Source organism: Pinus tabuliformis, chromosome 6 (genome assembly GCF_031772625.1).
Source record: "Pinus tabuliformis cultivar Carrire ecotype Pingquan chromosome 6, CPIR1, whole genome shotgun sequence".
NCBI classification, from domain to species: domain Eukaryota; kingdom Viridiplantae; phylum Streptophyta; class Pinopsida; order Pinales; family Pinaceae; genus Pinus; species Pinus tabuliformis.
The window spans coordinates 1,466,096,883-1,466,124,021 of record NC_142292.1 but is presented as its reverse complement, the minus strand read 5'-3'; the positions used below and the strand labels follow the sequence as shown (position 1 = coordinate 1,466,124,021).

At 38.9% G+C, this 27,139-nt stretch overlaps 1 protein-coding gene across 1 annotated transcript in view; it reads left to right on the top strand.

Moving 5' to 3' along the window:
- Window positions 1–2,948: 2,948 nt before the first annotated feature.
- LOC149264174 (putative WRKY transcription factor 4) overlaps window positions 2,949–27,139 on the top strand; it is a 188,576-nt gene continuing 164,385 nt past the window's right edge. Inside the window, exons 1-2 of the mRNA XM_089427553.1 lie at window positions 2,949–3,563; window positions 5,578–5,682. Coding sequence (XP_089283679.1) covers window positions 3,102–3,563; window positions 5,578–5,682 — 567 coding nt within the window. The 5' untranslated portion in view covers window positions 2,949–3,101. The remainder of the gene's footprint in view (window positions 3,564–5,577; window positions 5,683–27,139) is intronic.

The following is a 27,139-nucleotide window of genomic DNA, read 5'->3' as shown; positions in this document are numbered from 1 at the left end:
AGATAAGAAAATGCTAAACACTGATAAACCTTAAGCATATGCCGATTGGAGTGCACTTGGGAAGAGTTGAAGGTGATGAAGCTTCGACAACAATGATGGTTGAGAGTGAGTGCCAATAACTAACACAAACTCAAGAAGTAAAGGGACCAGGCTAGGAGGGTCTGATCCTTCATTTTTCTTTGTGATGAAGATTCCACCCGCAGAGCTTTTTCCTTACCACTTCCAAGCTTTAGCAAATTAATAGGCATAAATCAATGTTAACCATAAAACATTCCTATAAATTTGTTATGCTTCCAACAATATCCTTTAGGAATACCACTGCATTCATTACCCATCTTCATTATAGATCAATCGTTGTGGAAGGGTTAAGCACTCGAGTGAATCTTCTGCTCTCTTGAAATAATGGACACCTTAATGTCATCCATAATTGAGATCCTAGTTGGCTTCCATTATGAACCTTGAGTTGCATACCCTCTCTTGTATGATCTTGAGAGCAAGTGGTATATGGAATGTTCAACCCCATCAGGGGGTTTATTCCTCTTTTCTTTAGTAAATATAGTTCATGATATAATGCTAGTGCCTTTGCTTCATTATTCATTGCAATTCCAAACCATTAAGCAAAATTGGTTTCTTAGTTTCCCTTGAGATCAATGATGACCTCCTCTACACCTGTCTCCCCTTAGATTATTTAATTGTTAGGAAAATCACTGCATTACTTATCTTCCATCACCTAAGTGAAGTAGGTAGATGGTTGCATTAATTAAATTCCATGGTCCTCACATATATTCAACTTTGATTCCAAGCTTTAGCAAATTAATAGGCATAAATCAATGTTAACCATAGAACATTCCTAGAAATTTGTTATGCTTCCAACAATATCCTTTAGGAATACCACTGCATTCATTACCCATCTTCATTATAGATCAATCGTTGTGCGAGGGTTAAGCACTAGAGTGAATCTTCTTCTCTCTTGAAATAATGGACACCTTAATGCCATCCATGATTGAAATCCTAGTTGGCTTCCATTATGAACCTCGAGTTGCATACCCTCTCTTGTATGATCTTGAGAGCAAGTGGTATATGGAATTTTCAACCCCATTAGGGGGTTTATTCCTCTTTTCCTTAGTAAATATAGTTCATGATATAATGCTAATACCTTTGCTTCATTATTCATTGCAATTCCAAACCATTAAGCAAAATTGATTCCTTAGTTTCCCTTGAGATCAATGATGACCTCCTCTGCACCTGCCTCCCCTTAGACTATTTAATTGTTAGGAAAATCACTACATTACTTATCTTCCATCACCTAAGTGAAGTAGGTAGATCGTTGCATTAATTAAATTCCATGGTACTCACATATATTCAAGTTTGATTCCTTTTTAGTTACATAAATCAAATTCGTGCCTTTTGATTATATATCTTCTATTACAATTTCCCTTCCTTCCCACCTTTTGAAGAGGGTTGGCCCTAAAAAGTCAAAGAAAAACTTGTTTAGGAGTACCACCATTCAAAATATTGTACTTCATATTGAAATTTGCAAACTTTTTCATGATGTGCTCCATTGTTACGTGTTATTCAATAATTGGTATACATGATTTTCGTTAGTATTGATTTATGTCTTTATGGCATTTTTGCAACCCTTAAGAATTTAAAATTCTTATATAATACACCCTTGGTATTAGTCAAGGGTCTTTGCATTGATGTTGACAAAACCTTCACAATGAGCATATGTCAATGAACCCTCTATTGATACGATATCCATCACCAGAGCAATTGTCGACAAACCAAATCTCAATGAGGCCTTTGTTAATGGGAAATTTGTTGAGGAGCTTGCTATCGATGAGACTTCCATTAATAGAGTGTTTGACAACAAACTTGATGTCATTGACACCTTCATTGATGAGCTATCCATTCAAAGACAACCGTTGACAAGCCAAATGTCAACAAGATCTTCACTGACAATACTTCTGTCAACAAGCTCAATATCCCTCAATAAGATATTTGTTGATGAGCATGATGTCAATGTGGCCTTTGTCGACATGTATATGTTGATTGAACATATGTCAACGAGCTTGTCATTGATTAGACCTTTGCCAACTAGCCATACTCCTTGTTCCAAATTAACCACTGCTAGGTTTGGCTCCATATCTATGTAGCAAAAGGTCACCCAAGACCTTTGTTGAATCACATAATCATTCAAACTCACAACTATTTCAAGAATTAACATTTGCAATGCATAAACATAAATCCATATAATAATTGAAAGTAATTGTATCATGATGTGGTTATCTATTCCGTATAATGCTAAATTCAAACTATGTAACAACAAATCACTTATCCATATCAAAGTTCTTGAAACCTTTTAAACTGAAATATATACACAAATTCAAACTTTATAACCAACCTAGATCTATTTTAACTTTGGATTTATCAAGTGCCAAGAGGGGAATTGTTTATGCCTCTAGAGATTTAATCTCTCTTGGCACTTGATAGATTTGGAGTTAAGATGAATCTAGGCCAATTTAATTATCAATAATTAATAATTATATTTATTATATTTTTCTTTTTGTAATTTGACCAAATGAATATGTTTTTGATTAATATTTATAATTATTAATTTAGTTTATTTTTTATTAAATCAAAATATTTACAGATATTACAACATCTTCTACATACTAACATACCATTCTAAATTTAAAAACACTCCTCTCCCCCAACAATATCAAACTTAGAAACGTTTTATACATAAATATATACAAACTCGTAACCAGAAAATACAAACCCAACTATTGTCAATTTTGTCATGACAAGCAGCTCTCTAGGAAGGCAAAATGCAGAGAACTCAAAAGGAAGTCAATAAAAGTCACAATCCTTACAATCCTAGTGAAGTGCACAATGGGGCTTTAGAGTGACCATATACGCTTTCATTGATTGTCCACTGAGATTGGGAACACAAAAATTACATTTTTGTCAACATAGAAATACCACAAAAAAATATCATACGAGGAAAGTTTGCAGATTTCCAGTAGTCTTCTTCGGACAAAGGTCCGATCCTCATCTTTTCGTCAGTGAGCGAGCATAGCTTTACTTCCCACGGTTCCATGGAAGGCAAAGAAAGCAGGTCCTCCGTTGCCATTGGCGATGGAGGAGGGGGCGTTTTGCTCACCAAACCAGCCCCCTCCCGCCCCTCATTAGCCCTCCCTCCACGCCCCGAGGGGGGTATAAGCATCACCAGCATAAGCCCCGGTCCCATGACTCTGGCATCTTCCTTCTTCTCCGACCACGACCCCGATTCCGAATGCAAGTCCTTCTCGCAGCTCCTGGCCGGTGCAATGGCCTCTCCACCCCCTGCTAAGGATGTTAAGCCCACTATCAACACTACCACGAGCTCCTCACAGGCCAACCCTCCTCATCCTCCCCCTCCCAAGGGGTCTTCCTGTAGCGCCAAGTTTAAGTGCATGCCTCCCTCCAGCATTCCAATTCCGCGCTCCCCTTTTCTGAGTTTGCCCCATGGCTTGAGCCCCAGCACGCTTCTGGATTCCCCTATGCTCTTAAACTCTCAGGTCAGTATTCTCAACTTTGTTTTGGAAAATTGGATACAATTCTGTTGATGGGGTTTTTTCGATGGAATTCATGTCCGATGAACTGTGCTCCGTATAAAACCATGTTTTTTCTGGTATGTTTGGGTAGAATTTGAGCTTTCTGAATTGGGTTGCGCATAATGAATATTTTCTGTTTAGGGTTTCGCAGTTGGTTTTTTTTTTTTAATAGTGGATCGATGTATTATTACTTGAAACTTGTTTTAATGTCGGTGGCCGAATTTGTGTTATTTGAACACCGTTTAGTATAGAAACTCTTTTTTTTTTCAATTGTTATTTTTTGACTGGATCATGAGTTAACACTGGGGCTTTGTTTCCTGGGACGAAGTTATGTTTTCGATTTGGGTTTGCATAAAAAAACGTGATTTTTATAGGTTTTCGCAATGATCATTACATTGATTTCATGGGCTAGTGCAGGGAATTTGTTTCTTTGGTTGAATTGAGATGTCAACCTTGATGCAGCGATGGCCTTCTTCACGCCTATTTGTGTTTTTGGTCTCGGCTGACAAATTGCGTTTTTATTTATTTTTTAAATGTATTGATGTGTTATACAAAACTGAGTAGTATATGCACTGTTGAGAATTATATGTTACTGCTTTATCTTGCTTTATCCCTCTTACCTTTTATCTTTGCCGGGAGCTTGTATCACCTTAAAAATGTTAAAATTGTTTTATTTTGTCTTTAGTGATCGACCGTAGAGAAATTCTTCAATTTGTACGTTGAAGCCGTTTGGAAATGAATTGCTGGTTTTGTGTGCCCAAACCACCTTCCGAAAACAAAAGCTAATTTTGCATCCTCTGGTTGCCATTTCATAGAAGTATTGAAAAGTTTGATGGTGGACATTTTTTACAAGGTCTGTATGTGCGCGTAAGTTTATGAAAAATGTGATATATAAAATATAATATCTATTATAATAGCAGCAGTCTAACGAGGCTGTTTTTGGCCCAGAAAGTTAAGGAAATCAATGAGGCTGTTTTTGGCCCAGAAAGTTAAAGAAATTAATGAGGCTGTTTTTTCCTTTGAAAGTTATAGAAATTTCAGTTATATTTTGATAATAAAATTTGGCTTGTAAATCTAAGTTACAGTGGTTAATTTTTAAAATTTTAGGTAGTACAAAAGTTTTTGATGGTGCTCAATCTATTTCCACCATAAAAAAAATATGATTCAAATACTGTCTCTACAAATTTTTTTGAAATATTTTTATACAGATTCCGACCAATTTTGAAAATCCCGGCAATTTCCTCCACTCCAGGCAATTCATTCCTCAATTTCCTCCGCCTCCGGGCAATTCATTCCTCGGCCTCCGCAGAGGACTCCATTATAATACGTGATATATAGAATATTATATATATATCCGCCCTTCCACCTCGATATATGCAAACAGAACTTTAACAGATCTAGAAAATTGAAAAAGAGTACTATATTTCAAAACCCCTTGACTGATTGATCTGTCAAACCTTGAGTCACATGTCACATGAAAGTGTTTATTTTATAAATATAATTAGGTAATTCTTACTATTTAACTTATAAGATTTCAGACCTTATACTGGTTCTCGGCTGTCACCTGCGTAATGACTTGTACCTGTCATTTACTTCTGGCACGAGATTGCAGCTGAATTTTTCTTGAATCTGTGAAGTAGGAAAATGCATGATTATTTGTTGTTTGTAGAATGTCCTTGACGAGTCCTGGATTGTATATCCACGAGTTGTCAAACTGCGGCTTTTGCTTTCAGTAGTCGCGAGACTTTAAATATTTTTTCAGTAACTGTAAAGGAAAGGTTTCCGTGAAAATTATTTTCGACGAACTTTACTATTACGCATTTGTGTGGGATATCTAGTTTGCCTTTAAAATTCTATAAATATTATGTTTGCATTTCCAATTGCATATTAGATGATATATTAGTCAAATTTTTTATTGATTTTACATTTGAAAAGAATTATAGTTGACTTGACAAAGTTGTCTGTTTGAGATCAACAGGTTGAGCCCTCACCAACAACGGGTAACTTTCCACTTGCTCCTATTAAAGAAGAGAGTTCAGATCAGGAAAGTGGATTAAATTATGTATTTAAACCATTCCCAAAGGTGGGCACTACTACATCCAAAATACCAACCTTTGAAGGGGTCTTTGTGCGTGGTTGTGGTCGTAACGCGTACTTATAATTGTCTATTGCAATAGAAGTTCTCGAAATTACATTTGAATATGCCGACTCTGTTAAACTATCCTTGTCATGTCTGAATTTGATGAGTGAAAATTGTGTATGTTCATTGTCAAAATATGGTTTGTGTTTTGACAGAAGCATCCTTCATGATCAAAAAGTACCCAGTGCATAAATTCATAATTCTTTCATTAAGTAACCAATATATGATTTGCACGACGGTGTTTGGAGATATAAATAGTATTGATGGGCATTTTTGTCCATGTCTGTGTGTAAGCTTTTCTTTTTTGACTTTTTTTTTGGTTAAGGCCTTCATTTGTGTACTACATGGTTTGCTTTTGATGGATGAACTGTCTTTTTAAAGTTATAATAAGGATTTGGAGGTAATTGTCAACATGCGGTCACTGTTGTAGATCTTATATATTGATTTAATTGAACAAAATATTACACGTTCTGATATGAAAGGTAGATGCAAACGACAGAGGCACTCGACCTTTACTATCTTAAGATGTTTGAGCTTACCTTGGTTATTTTACCTTCAATGTTGCCCCTTGCACTAAGTTCTGCTTTTAGAAAGCTTCCTCACTTAAATGGAATGAATCAACAACAGATTGATGCTTCTATTAAAAATATAAACCAGTTTAATAAAATAAACAGCAGCTTAACAGAGAATAGTAGAAGAAGGAAAGATATGTCAGATCCATAGAGGGGTTAGGCTCCAGGAAAATGCCCACAGAGAAAACTGCTCCAAAAAACTCAGATTATTAGTTCAGAACATCAAAATTACACGACCCTCAGCTGCCCATGGACCTCTATATACAATAGAAAAGCATTGGCTTCTAAAAGGGCGTCTAGCTGCTTGCTGTGGCAACCCTTAGCAAGTCATCTCCTTATATTAAGATATGCTGTCCCCGCTTTATCTGCAGAGTTTCTAAAGACACACTGTGACTGAATATAACTCAAACATTAGCTGTTTAGTAGGGATCAATCACTTATCTGATTTGAGTGGGTTGTAATATAATGCACACACACAATACAAAGTTCTAGAAATAGAGAAAGAGAGTTGTTTCAAGGCGAGGCATACAACTCACATGAGAAACGAAACGAATGCTTGGGCCAAAAAATCACAATCTTATCTACAACAAGCGCAGTGATGAAGATGGTCACAACCAGATCCTGAGTTGTGTCATGATGCAGCTTGAGATCCTCACTCTGGGTCATCCAATGAAAGTGATGATTAATATCAACATGTTCAAATCTCTCCATTATGTTGTCTGCAACTTACATTCTGATGTTGTCAAAGGATCTTAGCTCGAGTGGTTTGGTGAACAATTTGTTTCCCCACTTGCGTGGCTTCAAGTCTCTGGGGACATGTTGTAACTGGATTGTTTGTGGCATTTATGAAATAGTTGTATCCAATGTAATACTGGCACAGCCGATTGTTACTGAATCTCCAGAAATCCTCGTTCTGGTAGTTAAAAAAAAGAAAAAAAAAGGAAATAAAGAAGAAGAAAGAGAAAAAATAATAACTTACATTCTGACATATTCAGCATGCACCACATGTCCCTCTCATGTGCATTCCAAAATCAATATTGATGCTGCTCCAAAATGAGAAATAACACTGATTGCATGACTTGTATCTGGACTGTTTAATGCAAGATATGTCAAATCACCAACCATCTGTCTGACCTTTGACTAAATAGTGTTATTAGAGTCATTGTTGGCTGACAATTTCTATTCACCTACTGCAGATGTAGAAGTTGATTTGAACTCCAATAAGTGGCTCTTTTCCAGACATAGGTAGCAAAGTATATCAACACTAAAAAATCAGGGCTTTGGGGGTCATTCCTTAACCTGTAAAGACTCATGTCTGCAGGATCCCTTTTACCAGTATACTTAAAAGTTCAAACCTTTTCAAATCTTGTGGCTGTTTATACACATACTACTTTTTATGTCGAATCTACAAATCCACCAATAAAATTGTAGCACCACTGCTGGCACTATGAGCTGGATATGTCCAACTTTGCTGTAGGATTGATCCAGGTGGATGTTGGTGGCCATCCGCCTATCCCACTTGGACCCCCACAACTGTCTCTTTCAATTTTTCAGTTTCCTTAATTGTAGCACATTTTACTATTTTTAGCAGTTTTTTAGGGTCCTAAACTTCCGGAGCCCTTTTGAGGCCCTAAACGGCCTTTTTTTGGCAATCTATTGCCAACGAGTTTTTTAATAAAATTGTCTTTTCCGTCGTAGTCCTCGAAGAGATCTTTCTAATGGGGTATCATGTGCGTCAAACACAGATAATATGACCAAGTCACAACCCTGGGAAGTTTGCTGTCCAACTAACCCCAATGAGGCCCATAAACTCTTGGTGTTACATCTCCTTGGGTTAGGGTTTTGGTTGTTTAGGGCCCTTGAGCCTCATTGTAACGCAGTCAGAGGCATGTAGCCACCGCACCTCTTCTCAAAGATAAGCTACCATTGCTCGAGCTAGTTTATTTCCATTTATGTTTGTAAGCATATTTCAATATTTTACATTAATGAAATGAAGTATTATTTCTGCTGCCTCTTTGTATTTATGGTTATTTCTGTATTTTATTGTGTTCTTGTTTAAATCTTGATCGGTGGTATCACAGCGGTCTGCTGTTTCTCTATTTTTATTTGCATGTCCCCAACGAGGTCGGGATATAAGGAGTTAGGGCTTGAACTGGTCGAATCTTTGCAAGACCAGCCTCGCAAATCTCGATGACCTCCCATGGCGGATGAAAAGAAAGACAACGGGGTAGGAGATTCTATCAAAATATTGATCGAAGAAGCCCTCAAGCGACAAAGGAACGCGATGATGGACAACTTTGCCCAGATCCTTCAGCAGCTACCCAAGGGCGACGCATCTGCTTCCAACAGCTACTCTGGAAATGCCACACCCTTTAAGGTACAAGTTAACTTTGAAATCCCCATATTTGAGGGTCAAATAGATGCAGACGTCGTAGATAAATGGTCGAATCTGCTAGAAGGATATTTTTCTATTCATGATTTTTCCAGCCGAGAAAAGATTACTTTTGCTCTTCTCAAAGCCGCCCCACATCAAGCACTGGTGGGAAACCTATTGTGAATAGAAGGATGAAAGTACGAACTCACTGTTTTTAGCTGCTCCCACTTGGAATTCATTCTGGGACGCCATTAAGGAGCCATACAACCTTGTCGGGAGCTATGAGGACAAATACATAAAGTGGACCAGGCTGCGGCAGGGAAGGGACCAAGATGTGTCAGAGTTTACCAATGTTTTTCATACCCTGTGCACGAAGTTGGGCATCAAGGGTTCTGAGAAATGTTTGGTACTCAAGTACCGCGACTGCCTACATAGATACATCCAGGACGAGATCGAGTTCCTGGACGTCTCCTCGCTCGGCACGACATACTGATATGCCGTTAAGATCGAGCAGAAGTTTAAACAGAAGAAGCAAGACTTAGGATCCGCGAATCCGAAGCAATTGAAAGGCTTCCTCAAACCGCAGGACCAAGGACAAAGCTAAGACGGTGTGACCCAAGACAACCTGTTGAAGTTGCAAGAAAATAACAACACCACGAAGTCAAAGTAGGACACATGAAAGTGGTGTGAGTTCCATAAGAGCCCCACTCATAACACAAGTGAGTGTCGGACAAAGCAGTCGTTGGTGGCCGAGTTGGAGGCTTCAAATTTCAGAATCAGATGCATGTTTCGACCCTGAGTTAGAACTCGACAAGAGGAATGACAAAGGGAAGCAGATTTTTTATGCAGAGCCCAACACCACTGTTGCCACCGCCAAGATCCAGAAGAATGAGCCCGAAGATCTAGAGGAGGGGGAGCGTCTTTTCCACTCACAAATGTGGGTGAAGGGTTCGCCGCTGCAATTCATCGTCGACAGTGGCCACCAAAAGAACCTCATTTTAGCGGTGGTTGGGCCTACCGATTACACCACACCCGCAACTGTATAGTATCGGGGGGCTTCACCAAGGACGAGATCGCCGAGTCCGCCAACAATGCTGCCTTCCCTACATCATGAAGCCCTTCACAGATAAGGTATTGTGTGATGTTGTACCTCTTGATGTTTGCGATGTATTATTATGCCAACCATACTTGTGGAAGCGACTTTCTGTGTATGAGTCAAGGCCTCGCGCTATTATTATTTCTTTGGGTAATTCATTATATAGAATACCTGAGGTAGCCCCACCTACCGCCACCTCTTTGTCTTCTGCTAAGAAATGCAGTAAGATCATCTCCCAGACCAAGAAATTTATTTTCTTTATAGTTCGCTATCAAAGTAAGGGGAAGATCATAGCCACATCCATGGCCCCCAGGAAGGGTTCCTCCACGCAGAAGAAGTAGGTGGATATGGTCATGAAAGAAGACGGGAACATCTTCTCCTCACCCTTAGGGTACTGTTGCACTGTCAGGTCAAGCATTCGTTTGATCCGACTCTTAGAGCACCTCTACCCAACGGGCCGATATATCGTCGCTCCATTGTGGAAAGTGCCAAGGACAAGCAATGACATGATCAACATTGAGTGTCACACAAGTTTCGGGTGGGCAACAAAGTTCGGTTGCATTTGCAGAAAGAACGCCTTACAAGAGCCTATCAGAAGCTCAGACCACTTCGATATGGTCCTTACACCATTACCAAGGTTGTGGGAAACAATGCTTTGGAGCACATCATTCCCCCATTCCTTGGCTTGCACCGAGTATTCAATGTGGATTGCCCTCGACCATGCTTCCCACCATTACTGGACACATCAGAGATTGCAGAACAACTTACTAGGGGCCAAAAGTTTCCCCATCTCATGGAGGCACTCAACTTCCTAAGGGGGGAGGAACGATCTAGGTGGATGGTGGTGGTCACCTGCCTATCCCATTTGGACCCCCATAGCTGTCTCTTTCAGTTTTTCAGTTTCCTTAATTGTAGCATAGTTTGCAATTTTTAGCAGTTTTTCAGGTCCCAAACTTCTGGAGTTGGTTTGAGGCCCTAAACGACGTTTTTTTGGCAATCTATCGCAGATCTTTTCAACGGGGTATCATGCTCGTCAAATGGAGATAACATGACCAAGTCATGACCCCGGGAAGTTGGCTATCCAACCAACCCCAACGGGGCCCATAAACTCTTGGTGTTACATCTCCTCGAGTTTGGGTTTTGGTTGTTTAGGGTTTGCTCTTGTTGTTCAATAATAAAAAGGCCCTTGAGCCTCATTGTAACGCAGTTCAGAGGCATGTAGCCACCACATCTCTTCTCAGAGATAAGCTACCATTGCCCGAGCTAATTTATTTCCATTTTTGTTTGTAAGCATATTTAAGCATTTTACATTAATGAAATGAAGTATTATTTCTGCCGCATCTCTGTATTTATGGTTATTTCTGTACTTTATTGTGTTCTTGTTTAAATCTGGATCAAGGATCAAATTTTTCTTCAATCATATTATTGTCTTTTTCCACTGATCTTTTTTCTCGCCTTTCCACTAATCTGGGGTTCAAAAGAATATAAGTCAATGGACAACAAAACAAAAGAAACCTATTGTACACCTTGCTTACCTCCTTTTTTGTGGCCTCACACTTATCTCCTCACCATTGAGATTTAGAAGTTCTTCCTCCTCCACATCTGTAGACCTGCACTTCCATTATTAGTTGGATCAATGTCATGTCTCACTTCATTCAAATATTTTCACCACATCCACAAATTGGTGACCAATCACAGCATGTAGTAGGTAGAGAAGATTTACAGTGGATTGAGTTAGAAGAACGACACATTTTATGATGTCCTATCCACTATGAGATAAGGTAATTTCCTATCCACTATGTGATAAGATATTACTGCCTTTATTGGGACTTTTGATCTAGATTGGATTATTATATTGTTTGTCATCAACCTCGATGCTTTCAGAGTGGAAAAAGTGGAGGAATCAACTCATAGGACCATTTTTACTAGTGGGACCTAGTTTGGCAAATCGGGGTTCGAAACCTTTCCAGAGCATTTTGAGGCATTTGGGGGTAAAACTTTGTTGCTTTAGCGCCCTTCCTTATTTTACATATTCTACACACAAAGACCTTTCCAACGACGTAAGAATCGTGTCAATCAAAGTCCGTATGCAAAAGTTATGCCACTTAGAAGTCAACCTTCCTGTTTTCACCACCATAATTCAAGATAATGCCACGTTAGCCCCAATTATTCATGGAAAAGGGGCTAGCCACATGATTCTGATGAAGAAGACTCTAGAAGAGTCCATATTGTAACTCTGGGTAAGGGTTGAGGTAGTCAAACCTAACCACTAGTAGGTTATCGAGTTGTGTTATAACCAGGCCACTAGATTCTTTCAAGTGCATTTGTTCCACAAATGAGCAAAAATAACCAAGAGGGATAGGAGATAAAGCACATAGAAAGGATTTCACTATAGTAGCCCACAGGCCATATGCCATACTTCTTTATACTCGCAACCATTTTCTATTTAGAGAAAGAGAGTAGAGTGACCTCACCTTCTAGTTGGATTTTCTCTTGAAAGGGTTTCCCAAGTCATATCTTGTGTCAAGTTTGTTTGTGAATTTTTATTTCTTTGTTCTCTATTTTCTGCATAATTTTAATTTACACGCATATGTAATTAACAATAATCTACAAATCTAGAAATCTAAAGAGAAACAAAACCCTAATAGCGTAAATTTTGGATTTTTAAAAATAGTTTTATTAGATCTGTTGTGTGAACTGTCCAGTGGATAGTTTACGGACATATTGGTATCAGAGTAGGTTTCTTTGGGTATATTGGGGGGATTTGCAGGGGATCTAGATTGGCTAAGCCAAAAGTCGTAAAACTCTAATCACGGTTGACGAATCTGTGAATGACCCTCGTGATCTTGCAAAGGAGAGTTTTCATGGTTGGAAGCACAAGTAGCAAATATAAGCCATAATATGAATGTCCTCATGTTGCCCTTGAGCAATAAGCATGGGCTATTTGGAGAAGATGGGGGTTCTAATGTAGAGGACAAATCGAAGTGGAGATCAAAATATTGAGAAGAAATAGGGAACCAATTGAAGAAAGGACTTAAAAAAGATCACCAATTTCAAGTATTGTGAATCATTCATAGTCCCTGTTCAAAATGGAAGTGAAGGTTGATGTCAAATCGTAACAAGGTGAGATTGACGCTTTGAAGCTAAATCAGTGATTGCAATAATTAGAAGTTTATTTTAGTGTCCATAAGTCACAGGACACGTCCTCCAAGGTCTCGCGTCCCATATTTAATGTTCCAGACACGAAAAACGCCCTAAAACGTGCTGAAAACGTTTTTGAACGTGTCCTGGAAAACGTAAAACATACTCTGTCGTTTTCTTCATGTCCTAGTAATGGAAAATGACTTTTCTGAGTCTAAAAAGTGTTGACCTAATGTCTTTTCTCCAGTTGAATACGTACCCCACGAAATCAATAGCTTTAAAGCCCATGTAATTGTTTTTTCGGGGTTCTTTTGCTATTTTCCTCCAATGTCGTCGCTCTTCGTCGCTGTATAATCGTCGTGTAAAGTCGAGTCATCTTTGTGGAATCGTTTGGTCGCTGGAAAGTTTGGCAACTTGGCAGCGTGTGTGAGATTCAGGTAAGCCGTAGACCATATGGCATAGACGAAGTTAAAACATAAGCGGCAAGCCCGTTAAAAATGCGTTTGATTCATAGCAATGAATAGTTGAGGGCCTGAGGCTATAATAAAATAAGATGTCCATTGTCACCGTTCTTTACACCCAGGATTTTCCCTCTTCTTTGATATCTAGAAAACCAGTTCTAGTTAAACAATATATATACAATTGAAGGAAACAATGTATTTGGTTATGCCAGAAAATGCTGCTTCCCAAAGAGTTCTCCATAAGGCAGGCTTTGCCCGAGAAGGTGTCCTCAGAAATTATGTAAACATAAAAGGAAACATCCAAGATTGCATACTGTAAGGCTACTTATCACTTGTCTGATTACTACACTATTTATCTCTCTATTTAAAATACCTTAATTATTATGGTGTCTTAATAACATTCTGTGTGCAGCTTACACTGTCGAATTTCGGGGTCGGTATACAAATATAAATAAGTCTACTCAGACACATTGTCATCTAATCAAATGTTACGATAATATAATAATGATTATGTCTGACGATTTTCAACCCACTAGGTTTTCATTCGAGCTATTAATTTTCTTTGGTTTTTGAAATCAAATTTGTTCTGGTTACGATTATATCAAAAGAGTTATCTTGCAGTGTACCTACTGTTTAACAGTTTAATATCAAAGTACATATCTATAAATTTATAATCTTTGTTTCATTATTGACCCCCTAAAACACAGTTGGATCTGAATCAAAGATTTGTTCGTCGTTTCTATCTCTTTTCTTCGTGGTTTCTATCTCTTTTCAATTATTAAAGCCTTGTTTGAATCACAGTCATGCAAGCAACAATAAGTGTCTGACTCTGTGGTAGTCCCAACAAAAGTAGAAACATTCAATTGCTGAAGTTTGAACTGAAGTTTGATATATTTATATATAAAACCCAGAATGATATTTATAGCTAATTGTTTAATCATATTTTTTTTTGTAGGTGAAGGATTTGGTGACTGTTGCAACTTGCAACTGACAACTTTCACTTGCAAGTCATTTTTATTACACCCGTGGAGTGTAAACTTTATAACTGCAAGAAGATTAATGGCTCAACCATCCAAGGCAACTGGCAAGGTTCAAAGGAAAGACAAGGGTGGTGCTTTTCGTGGTCCCTCCTCCAAGTTTTTCTATTTCACCTTCTGTTGGTCATAGTGCCCCAAGTGCTTCAAGTGAAGTTTTAGGTGCTTCTCAGTTGACATTAACATACGATGTTGTTGTAGCAAGACAACAAGCACAACTAAGAAAATACCCTCTATGGAAGTATGTAACCAAGAAACAAGGGCTAAAGGCTGGTGCGGAAGGGAATGTGCTTTGGTCTTGTAATTTTTGCAAGGGTGAATTTAAGAGCACTTACTTTTGAGTTAAGGGCCATTTGTTGGGCCTTCCTTGTGGAATTGGAGCATGCAAAAAGATCAGTCCTAAAGAAAGAATGGATTTGGAAAGGGAGGATGCAGGTGGCTTTGGGAATGTGGTGGTAGCAAGCAGGAAAATTAGAAAAAATGAAGATCCTCTTCCATTCTTGAGGAATGTTAATAGTAGTAGATTTGGGAGAGGGGCTAAAATTCAGCGAACAAAAAAGAGGGCAGCCAAAACTTGTGGTGGTCCAATGGACAAGATTTTTCAGCGTGAGAAGTGAGATGAGGTTGATCTTACAATGACATTCTTTTTCTATCTCAACTTCATTTCTTTTAATGTTGCATTGTCTCTTTTGTTTATTGAGAATCGAGATGTGTCGAGCTCTAGTTGATATGGCTCAAATTGGGTATGTGCCTCCAAGTTTAGAGAAGCTTAGAACCACATTGTTGGTTAAGGCAAAGAAGGAGGTGGATAAAATTCTACAACCTATTAAATCATCATGGATCTCATCTAGTGTCAGTATTGTTTCTGATGGATGGATAGATATAACATGCCATCCTCTCATCAATTTCATGGTATATTCTCAAAATGGACTGGTCTTCTTGAAAGCAGTTGATGCTCTTGGACAATAGAAGGATACACAATATATGGGTGAGTTGTTTATTAAAGTTATTGAAGATGTAGGCGTTGAAAGTTGTGTGCAAATCATCACAGATAATGCACCCGTTTGCAAAGCTGCTGGCTTGATTGTGGAAACTAAATATCTACAAATATTTTGGACACCATGCATTGTTCATTGACATTCTTTGAATTTAGTGCTCAAATCTATTGCTTCAGACCTGACATGGATTGGCAATCTTATCGAGGATGCATGCCATATCCGAAATTTTGTACAAAACCATACCAATGCCCTCACAATATATAAAGAGTACACACATCTATCATTGTTGAAGATTGCAGATACTCAATTTGCTTCCTCATTCACCATGCTTAAGAGGTTGAAGGAGGTGAAGGCCGCTCTTGGGGCCATGGTTATTTCAAATCTTTGGTCTTTTTGGAGAAAGATGGATTAAACTGCTTCAAAAAAGGTAAAGGACACAGTGTTTGATGATGGTTGGTGGGAGAGGGTGGATCTTACCATAAAGATCATGAACCTTATCATTTCTTTCTTGCGGCTTGCAGACACAGACCAACCCATCTTAGGAGAGGTTTATGAGGTTTGGGATTCCATGATTGACTTTGTGAAGACTATTGCTATGGAGAATGAGTGCCCTGGATATGAGACATCAACAGAGAGCTTATGGTCCACCATACAGGATATTCTTATCTCTAGGTGGGATAAGAATTGCACACCTTTGCATTGCTTAGCTCACTCTTTGAATTCCAAGTACTACAGTCAAGAGTGGTTCTGTGGTGGGACCTCACACAAATACCCTCCTCACATGGATGGAGAGATTTCACAGGGGAGGCAGATAGCATTCAGAAGGATATTTCAAGATAGAGCATCCTTTCTTGAGGTGGAGGAAGGCTTTGTAGAGTTCTCCACTAGCACCATGAGATTTGGGGGGTGTGATGTACTTGGAGATAGGGGGTCAAAGATGCCTATGCTTGGTGGGCAGCTCATGGGGCAGCATGCCCTATTCTACAATAGTTAGCTTTGAGGGTCCTCTCTCAAATTGCTTCATCTTCTTGTTGTGAGAGGAATTGGAGCACTTATGGGAATCTATATAGTTTGAAAAAGAGCAAGCTTGAGCAATCCAGGGCGGAGACAATGGTGTATGTGCACACCAACCTTCGTCTTATTTATAGGTAGAGGGAGGAGTGGTTGAAGGAAAAGACAAAGATGTGGGATGTGTTTCCTGATGATATGGGCTTGGACGACAGTGTTGAGTTGGCATTAGACAACATGAATCTTAATGACCCAGTGCTAGAGCCAGTGACTTTTGATGATGAGCCAGAGTATCTTGGGGGGTCATCCTCCACACCAACAAATGTAGCAACAGATCTTGGATTGGGTGTAGAGGAGGATGGAGTAGAGTCAGATGGCAGTGGCAGTGATGGTGATTATGACATAGAGGACATGGACTATTGATAGAGTGATGAGTCATGGACTCGTGGCTCACTGGCTAGTGGCTAGTGACTCGTGAGTCATGACCAGTACCATTGACGAGTCACAACAGTGACGAGCTATGATATTCCTACTTATTTTGTATCTACTCTTTTGTATTTTCTAGTGGCATTCTCTCAGGAGTCGATTTCTATGTAAACAATAATACATTTTGATTTTGATGACTTAATGGAAAATCTGCATTTTACAGTTTTAATATCTAAGTTCTAAATTTATAGTTAGTAGTTTCTTATGTGCTTGTACATGAACAATGAACATTGAACATTCAAGAATCAAGACCAAGCATATCACATTCTAAATTCTAAATTCTGATTCTATTTTTCTTTTAAATGAACTATGAACTTTGAAGTAATTATATTTTAATTTGATTAGATAAGTTGCACCCTGCAATTTAATATGGATCAAAAACTATATATATATTTAATAAATATATATAAAACGTGTCCTGTTTCCAGGTTATTGTGTTTCATATTGAATACTCAATAAATATATATAAAACGTGTCCTGTTTCCAGGTTGCTGCGTTTCATATTGAATACTCGTATTTACGTGTCCTCCTTGTCTCGTATCATGTGACTTAGGTGTCCATCATGTTGAGGAAGAACAAAAGATTTCATTTGTGTGGCTGAAATAGAGGGCCATGCCCTCACATGGTGGGAAAGCCACATGGAGACCCTTAGGTTGGAGGGAGAACCTCCAGTGACTAAGTGGGAGGACTTCAAAACCCTTATAAAGTCACAATTTTACCCTATTGGGTATGTAGACGACCAATGGATCTAGTGGCACTATTTCAGGCAAAAGCAAGGGGCAAAGCATATAGTAGTAGACCGTGGAGACAAAGTTTATAAAGATGGATATAATGCTAGGTATCTCCCCCAAAGAATCCAAATTTACTCCTAAAGTATCTAGGGGGTATACATAGCCATCTGCGAAAGCAAGTGATGCTGTTCATGCCTAGATCGGTGGACAAGGCTTGTGTATTGGCACAGTGCCTAGAGAATATAGGCCCAAAGAAAGGGCAATCGAGTTGATCCAAGTAGAAGGAGCAACAAGACGCTTCTAAGGAGGGGAAGAAGAAGTGGAAAGGGGGAAAAGATAAAAAGATGATAGACAAAACGCACCAGTGCAAAGATCCCATCAACCACTGCAACATTGATGACCATACAAAGCAGAAGTGCTGAAAGTTGCATCCAAAGCTTAACTCAAAGAACAAAAAGAAAGATAATAAGAAGAAGAAACTCATGGTCGTCGATTCGAGCAACCAAGTTGAAAGCACCTTAGATGTGGATGAGAAGATTGTTTGTATGTCAGTGCAGAAGGAGGTGAATCTAAGTAGCCTTCAACGAAAGGAAGAGAAAGAAATGATCAAACTCTTCCACATAAAGATACAAATCAAGAAGACAAAGATTGATGCTCTATTTGTCTTAGGATCGCAGACAAATCTCATTATAGCAGAGCTGATCAACAAATTGGGATTGGACTTTCATGATCATCGAAGCCCATATTTTGGGATGGGTAAATAAGGATGCAAAGTTAAAGGTAACAAAATAGTGAAAAATTAGATTTGCTATTAGTGCTGATTTTATTAGCGAAGTAGAACTAGATGTGGTTCCCATTGATGTATGCAGAGTGGTGTTTAGAAATTAGAAGTCCCTACATGTACAAATGAGATGCAATATTCGCGTGGAGAGCCAATTAATACCAACTCATCAAGGATGGACAAATGTTTCCATCAACGCGCACAAAGGCAAGTCAAAAATTTCATTGGTAAGTGCCAATCAAGCGAAGAAATTGATTAGTTCTAGCAAGAAGTACGTTTCACTGTTTTTAAGAGAAAATCGATTTGTAGAAGAATTTGTAAGATGCAAGGCACTGCTCAAAGGGTGTGCAAAGAAACATAAACAACAACTAGAAGAGTTGCTACAGGCGTATAGGGATGTGTTCTGGGAGCCGAAATGGTTACCACCTAAGAGGGAAGTGGAGCATGAGATCCACCTATTTCCAGACTCCCCATTGCTAAATATTGGGTTGTATAGGTAATCTGTTATAGAAGCAAGTGAGGTGAAGAAACAATTGCAACAACTATTGGATTAGGGCGTAATTCAACTGAGCACATCACCATGTGGGTCACCCATTATCATTGTGCCAAAGAAGGATGGGACTTGGTGGATGTGTATTGATTACAGGGCATTGAACAAAATCAAACTCAATTTGCTAGATCAGTTTTAGCAAATGAAGTACTTCACTAAGCTGGACTTAAACTCTGGATAACACCAGGTTTGAGTCAAAGAAGAAGATACTTGGAAAACCGCCTTGAAAATCAGTCAAGCTTTGGATGAGTGGTTAGTCATGCCATTCGGCTTATGTAATGCACCAACTACATTTATAAGGGTAATGAATGATACACTACACCCTTTTATAGTTTCATTTGTTATTGTCTATTTGGATGATATACTGGTATACAATACTACTTGAGAGAAGCACGTTACATTTGACGTAGGTGTTGGAGACATTAAATAAGAATCAACTGCTAGCAAATCTCAAGAAGTGTGAGTTTGCACAACAACCTTCGGTGTATTTGTGGTATATGATAGGTGGAGAGCTAAAAATAGATCCTGCCAAGATGGGGACCATCATGAAATTATAGTGCCTACTAATGTTTTTGAGGTTAGGAGTTTCGTTGGGGAAAAACGGTATGTGAGGAAGTTCATAGCCATGTTTTCAGTAGTAGCAACACCACTTCATGCTGTAATAGTAACTGGAAAGAGTTTCAAAGGGGGAAAGGGTTATCAAAGGGCCTTTGAGGAGCTAAACAAGAAGATTAGTCAAGCACCAGTTTTGGCATTACCAAACTTGCAGTAGCCCTTCGAAGTAGAGACAAATGTGAGTGGGTATGCTATGGGAGTGGTCTTGATGTAGGGAGGAAGGCTTGTATGCTACCATTATGAAGTATTTCATGGGGCAGTTCTTAACTACCCTACCTATGACAAGGAGCTCTATTCCTTGGTGCAAGAAGTGAAGAGATGGAAGCATTATCTGATGGGAAAGGATATAGTAATCCACACAGATCACCTGCCACTAGAGTACCCGGGGGCTGAAAGTAAGCTACAATAGACCAAACATTACAAGTGGATGGGGTTTCTACAACAATTTCGTTTAGTGATTAAGTACAAGAAGGGCAACACAAACAAGTTGGCCTACATGCTTTCAAGGCCACTGATGTCAAATATCACAACTTTGGGAACTCTGATGCACACAGATCCATTAACCCATGATGCATATAGAGAGGCATATTCACAGGATGAGGACTTCAAGGAGGTGTTTTAACAGTTTTAGAGTCATAGTCATGTGCATGATGGCGAAATCATTGTTGACTGCTATCTCCAGGATGGGTTACTCTACAGGCTGGGTAAGCTATGTGTTCCTAAAGGTGAGCCATTGCAACTGATTAGAGAGGCTCACACCTCCAAGGTTTTAGGGCACTTTAGTGTAGGGAAGACAATGGCCAACTTGCAGAGGTATGTGTATTGGTCCAAGATGCAAGAACAGGTAGCTAGGTTCATAAGAGGATGCATGCTTTGTTGTACTAGCAAGCCTAGTAACAAGAAACGAGGTCTATATCATCCCTTACTTGTAACCATTCGTCCTTGGGAAATCATTTCCATGGACTTTGTGGGAGGTTTACCAACAATTGGGAAGGGAGATGACTACCTGTTCGTGGTAGTTGACAGGTTCAACAAGATGTGTGTTTTGATGCCCTATAAAAAGATCATCAGTGGGAAAGAAGCAACAAACTTGTTCTTTAGACAGGTTTGGGTGCACTTTGGGATACCAAGGAGGATCGTTTCAGATAGGGACACGAGATTTCTTAGTGCATTTTAGACTACATTATGGGAGAAGATGGACACCAAGTTAAAGAGGTCTACAACATTCCAACCATAGATAGATAGGCAGACAAAAGTATTCAATAAGACTTTGGTGCAACTTTTGAGGGGTTATAATCAGAAGCATCCCAAGACCTGGGATGAAAATCTGATATATATACAACACTTATAATAGAGCAGTCCACACGTCTTCCTTGTAAGTCCCCAATTGAAACTTGTTTTGGATATTTGTCGCCTTCACCTTTGGATATTGCATATGGGTAGCAAGGAGTGAGAGAGGATCTTACAGGGGACGCCTTGAGGGCTGAAAATTTTGTAGAGAAGATTAGGTAGATCCATATACAAATACAAGAGACACTGCATAAGTCACAGGAAAAATATAAGGCCAGGCATGATCAACACATAATAGAAAAATCATTCAAGGTGGGAGATAGAGTATGGATACAGTTGAACAAGGAGTTTCTACAATGTCCTGGTAAGAAAATCAAGGCTCTACAGTATGGTCCCTTTGAGATATTGGAAAAGGTGGGCGATAATTCCTATCGACTTAGTCTACCACCATACATGCACATTTACCTAATTGTGAATGTAGAGAATTTGAAACTCCAAGAGCCATCCATGCTAGATTAGGAAGAGGAACAGGTCCTACCACCTATGTAGGATTTGACACCAAATGCTCAAGCAAAGTTGACAAAAGATACAATTTTGCAGAAGAGGTCTAAAACTATGAGACATGGGGAGCATGACCTTTGGTAGATTGGGTTGAAAGGACAACTTCTAGGCAAAGCTTAATGGTACACTGGAGAGAAGGTGGAGGGAAAATTTCCTTATTCAGTAGAAGCTTTTGGGGACCAAAATCCTCTTAAAATGGGGAGGTGTGATCCAAATTGGATCATTATATTGTTTGTCATCCTATCTCAATGCTTTTAGAGTGGAAAAAGTGGAGGAATCAACTCAGAGGACCATTTTTACTGGCGGGAACCAATTTGGCAAATCGGGTTTGAAACCTTTGAGGAGCATTTTGAGGCATCAAACTACGTTTTTTGGGTTAAAACTTTGCCGCTTTGGTGTTGTCCTTTTGTTTCATATTCTACAGACAAAGACCTTTCCAACAACACAAGAATCGTGTCAATCAAAGACCGTATGCAAAAGTTATGCCAGTCAGAAGTTGACTTTCCTGTTTTCACCACCATAATTCGAGAGGATACAACGTCAACCCCCATTATTCATGGAAAATGGGCTAGCCACGTGATTATGATGAAGAGGACTCTAGAAGATTCCTTATTGTAACTCTGGTTAAGAGTTGAGGTCGTCAAACCTAACCACTATTAGGCTATCGGTTTGTGTTATAACCAGGCCACAAGGAGGAAAAGGGGGTTCCATTCTTTCGAGTGCATTTGTTCCATAAATGAGCAAAATAGCTGAGAGGGGTAGGAGATAGAGCACACTGAGAGGATTTGTGCACTACAGTAGCCCACGGGTCATAAGTCACTCTTCTTTGTACTCACAACCATTTTATATTTAGAGAAAGAAAGCAAAGCGACTTCACCTTCCAGTTGGGTTTTCTTCCAAAAGGTTTTCCTAGGTCATATCTTGTGACAAATGTGTTTGTGAGTTTTTATTTCATTGTTCTCTATTTTTTGCATAATTTTAATTTACATGCATACACAATTAACAGTAATTTACAAATCCAAAAATCAAAAGAGACAAAACCCTTAATAGTGTAGATTTTGGATTTTTAAATATATATTTATATCAGATCTGTCGTGACTAACTGTTTAATGAAATATCCATGAAAGTTTATAGATCAATTTCCTTCTCTTTCTTTCTCTGATTCTAACTCCTTTGCTGGTTTTGTGTGGGCTCACATTGGTTTTGGGTGGAGACCAATAACCACATCCAATGGTTGGATAGGATTTACCAGTGGTGCCACTTATTATCCTATGTCCCATCTATTATGAGACGATAAAGGAAATATGATCACCTTTATTAGGACTCTAGGAGCTCCCTCTCCATTTTCATTTGTTATCCAGACTAGAGTTTCTTCTCTCTCTTTGTGAGAGATTTTAAGATAGATTGAAATGTCTTCTTAACCCCACGTTCTTGAAAACCATAAGGAGGATCACCTATCTTTTCTTGGTTGCCTTGTTAGTTTGGGCATACAAGCGACATGTCGAGATATACAATTCTTTTGTTTCCATATGAGCAGGAGCTCAGGTTTCCTTGTCTTATCTCCTCCCTAGTTGGGTCAAACAACTTGCTCAGGACCCCTGAGGAGCTGCTGCTCTAGATCGAAGGACTTAGATCAGAAATCCAATAGTTGGATTAGTTCCAGGAGATCCTACAGTTCCTCCCCCCTCGCGTAGATTATTTTTCTTTAGGGTTGCTCGAGTAGCTGTTCATATACCTAGAGCTTCTTCCCCATGACCTTGGATGTTAGGATAGATGGACACTCTTACTCTAGTGCCCCTGCCAAAATCTTTCAACTAGGGTCCCTTGACTATAGACATCCTTTGGATGGCATTATCAAACAATGCGTTGACCCCCTTGACAGTGATGGATGACATGCTGAGGAGCTTACTTTTTTCCCCTTTCACTTGGCTCTAGTAGGACTTACTTCATATCCCTCTTGTACTATTATGCGTTATGTTAGGTTTGTACATCTCCTTTTAGCTAATTTCTTAGATCTTTATCTTTATACACTTTTTATAGGGAGCTACCTTTACATTCCCACTGTATGTTCAATGTACATTTTTAGTCCCATTGACCTACCTTTTGTGGTCATTCATTGGACATTAATAATAATATTGTTTATTATCATGTCATCTACAATCTCCCATGCAACTTGCACAACACCTCCTGATGATTGCCTATCAGCCTGCACTTGTTCTCCTTGTACTTTAACTTATTTTCCAGCTTCGCAACTAGTTGAGCCCGGGATAACCTAATTCAGATCTGAACTCTCTTATATCACCACATCTTCGTTGACAGCAACATAGTTTGCCCAAGGACTACAAGGCCCATATGCTCCAACTTGGTCCAAATAGCTATTGAACAACAATTTTCTACATGTGGCCTGAATCTATATGTATTTTCTTCTGCAACCATGTTATGTGCACAGAGCCAATCATTTCAAAGGAATTACCTTGGTTTCTTTTGAGACCAAGCCTCCTTAGGTGTGACATGTATCAATTATCATGTATAACTCTTATTTAGCACATAAACTATTCTATTACTGCTTCTTCCTGATATATATTTGGAAGTGACTTTCCTTGCAGTGCTATCTTTTTAACGAATCGTCTTTTTCTTTCAATCACTGCAATTTGCATATGTATTACTTCTTTTAAAACTCAAGCTATCCATTTGTCACAAAGACTCCACTCAGTTATCTGACTGGAGAACCGTATCCTATTATCAGATCCATCTTTAACTACAACATTGTATTTTTCATATACATCTATTTGCATCATGCTTTTCCTTAAGAAAATAAATGCACATTTCCTGTGAAAAATTGTCAACAAAAAGGGAAAAATCACCTGTCACCTGCTAGTGAAAGTGTATTCATTGGATCAAATATCTTTGTATGCACGTGCTCCAATATAACTTTTGCCTTAAAAAGTTTCCTTACATCAAAAGCCTCATGCTTTTCCTTTGTCAAAATGTTACCACACTTATTCTTCTTTCTGGATAAAAGTCAATCCAGCAATCATATTTAGCTTACCAAGAAGAGAAAAAATAGAGAGAATGAATATACCCATACCTTCGCTGCCGAAGAAAACTGACATCAGAATCAACACTGGGTGTCAGCACCAATGAATCTGTTACTACCACATCCTGAAATCTGTTGAGTCCATTCTTTTAGAAATAATCCTTCAGTTCCTCTAGTCCTTCACTGGCCATTTGCCCACTTTGAACAAGACTTTAATATGCAGACTTTGACTGACAGAATCTTTTTATTTATTCAGGAATTAAAATAACATCTATGAATATAAACCTCTCATCACTTGCCAACTTCAGGCTGTACATTTTCCCAGCCTTCTACCATGTGGGGTTTGTCGTTGCTTATAACAAAATGCTTGAGTCTTAGGCCTAGCCTCTGATGTGGAAGAGAGCAGTCAAAGCCAGTGTTGATAATATCAGTATTGGCAAAATATCAGTGAGGGTCCTGCAAACATCTATGCGGTAATATCGGCAAACATAAAAAATGCATAATATATTCGTTCTTTTCAGATTTTTAAACATATAAAGCAATAACAACATGAAATAAACACATTGGCACATAAATATGAAAAAAGCATTAATATATATGATGTAGTGGATGTAAAGTAAAAATGATACATCAGAGGCGATACCAAATCTTGCTGATCCCTAATAATTGTCCAATCAAAGACTCAAATGTGGAGAACCAATACAAAATGACATCACATAAATAAAAATATCTCATCATCATGAGTTATATGTAGCAAAACAAATAAAACTAGCAGCTAGCTATCTGAAATCAGTGCCCTCTCCCCCTTTTATGAGAAAACATGATGGACTGTTTGCCAGGCCTGTTCCTAGTAGTAGAAGGCCCTGACCCTGCACCTAATGTCAAATAATGACTGCTGGGTATGGATCTGTGCTCTCCTATATCTGTAGCAAATGGTGCTGACACTGACGCTCCTAGAGTCTCCTCCTCCTTACCCTCCTCCTGCTGCTGCTCCTCCCTCGAGTCCTCCTCCTCTTGCTGCCCCTATACTAATGGTTCCTCCTCTAACCATGTAGGTGACTTCTCCAAGACGGACACCTCAGATTCCACCCTCCACTGAGACAATACATCAATATTGCCCAAGGAAATGGCATTTGGATCCATTGGTTTCTCTATTTGCTTCACTCGATGTCGGAGATTGTAATGCACATATGCTAAATCATTGACGCCTGAGAACTCCAACTTGTAAGAGTGTCAAAAAAAACTAATGAGTCTTGACTCTTGACACTTGAGGGTCATAAATTAGAATTACAATAAATGTAATTGCTCAACTGAAGGTTGAAGCTCAAAATTACACTTGTTGTGCTTTTTCGAGTGTATTTTATCAATCCACTCCAATTGTGCTCACACCCTGAAGAGCTACAGATTTGACTTAGGATTATTAACACCTCAGATTCCACCCTCCACTGAGACAATACATCAATATTGCCTAAGGAAATGGCATTTGGATCCATTGGTTTCTCTATTTGCTTCACTCGATGTCGGAGATTGTAATGCACATACGCTAAATCATTGACGCCTGAGAACTCCAACTTGTAAGAGTGTCAAAAAAACTATCGAGTCTTGACTCTTGACACTTGAGAGTCATAAATTAGAATTACAATAAATGTAATTGCTAAACTGAAGGTTGAAGCTCAAAATTACACTTGCTGTGCTTTTTCGAGTGTATTTTATCAATACACTCCAATTGTGCTCACACCCTGAAGAGCTACAGATTTGACTTAGGATTATTATGGCCAATTTCTGCAAATTTAGTGCCCTTGCACCATAGTTTTGCCACTAAACATCTACAACAAAATGAAGAAAGAAAAAAGTTAAAAACTTAAACTTTCAAATAAAACATAATTGAATTTAAAAAATCTAGAGTTATGAATTAGTAAATTCTAAATTGAAAATTCTAACGAGTCATGACTTGTCACTTACGTGGCATGAAGAGGTCCTTTCCTGAATAGCACCATCAAAGCCAAATAGGCCAACACAATCCCAATAAAACTGTATCTTGCGATTGATTTTGCTATGAAGCTCGGGATCAAGTACCATCCTATGAATACAAGAATGGAGCCCTTCCATCACCTCACTATCAAAATCAAAGCGGCATTTGTATGAAAATGCGGGGTTGAGGAAGAGCGTTGCTACATGAATGGGTCGATGAAGCATCCCTGTCCACCGACTGTAAATTGCATCCCATAACATCATCTGTCTATTAAGCCAGACAAAACCCTTGTCTGCATAATAAGCACGAATGGTCTCCTTGGCCCTATCCATGGCCTCATATAAATAAGCCATTGCAGGCTTTTCTTCATCTACCAATCTCAGAACCTTTACTATAGGTTCACTAATTGAGGACACTTCTTCTACTCTTTGCCAAATTGTATCAGTGTACACCATTTTTGCAATGGCTCTCCCATCCTGTCTCATGCTGTATCTACAATCACACCACTCATCAGAAACAAACATTTGCTTCAACTAAAACTGGCATCGAAGCAAAGACTGAAGAGTAATAAAGTTGGTGGCAAAACGTGTAGTTGCATGACGCTGCAACTCCCTGTTTCTGGTGTATTTCCTCACGAGTCTAAGAACAAAAGCATGGTTATATATAGACTTGGGGATGCTCCTAGCCATATCA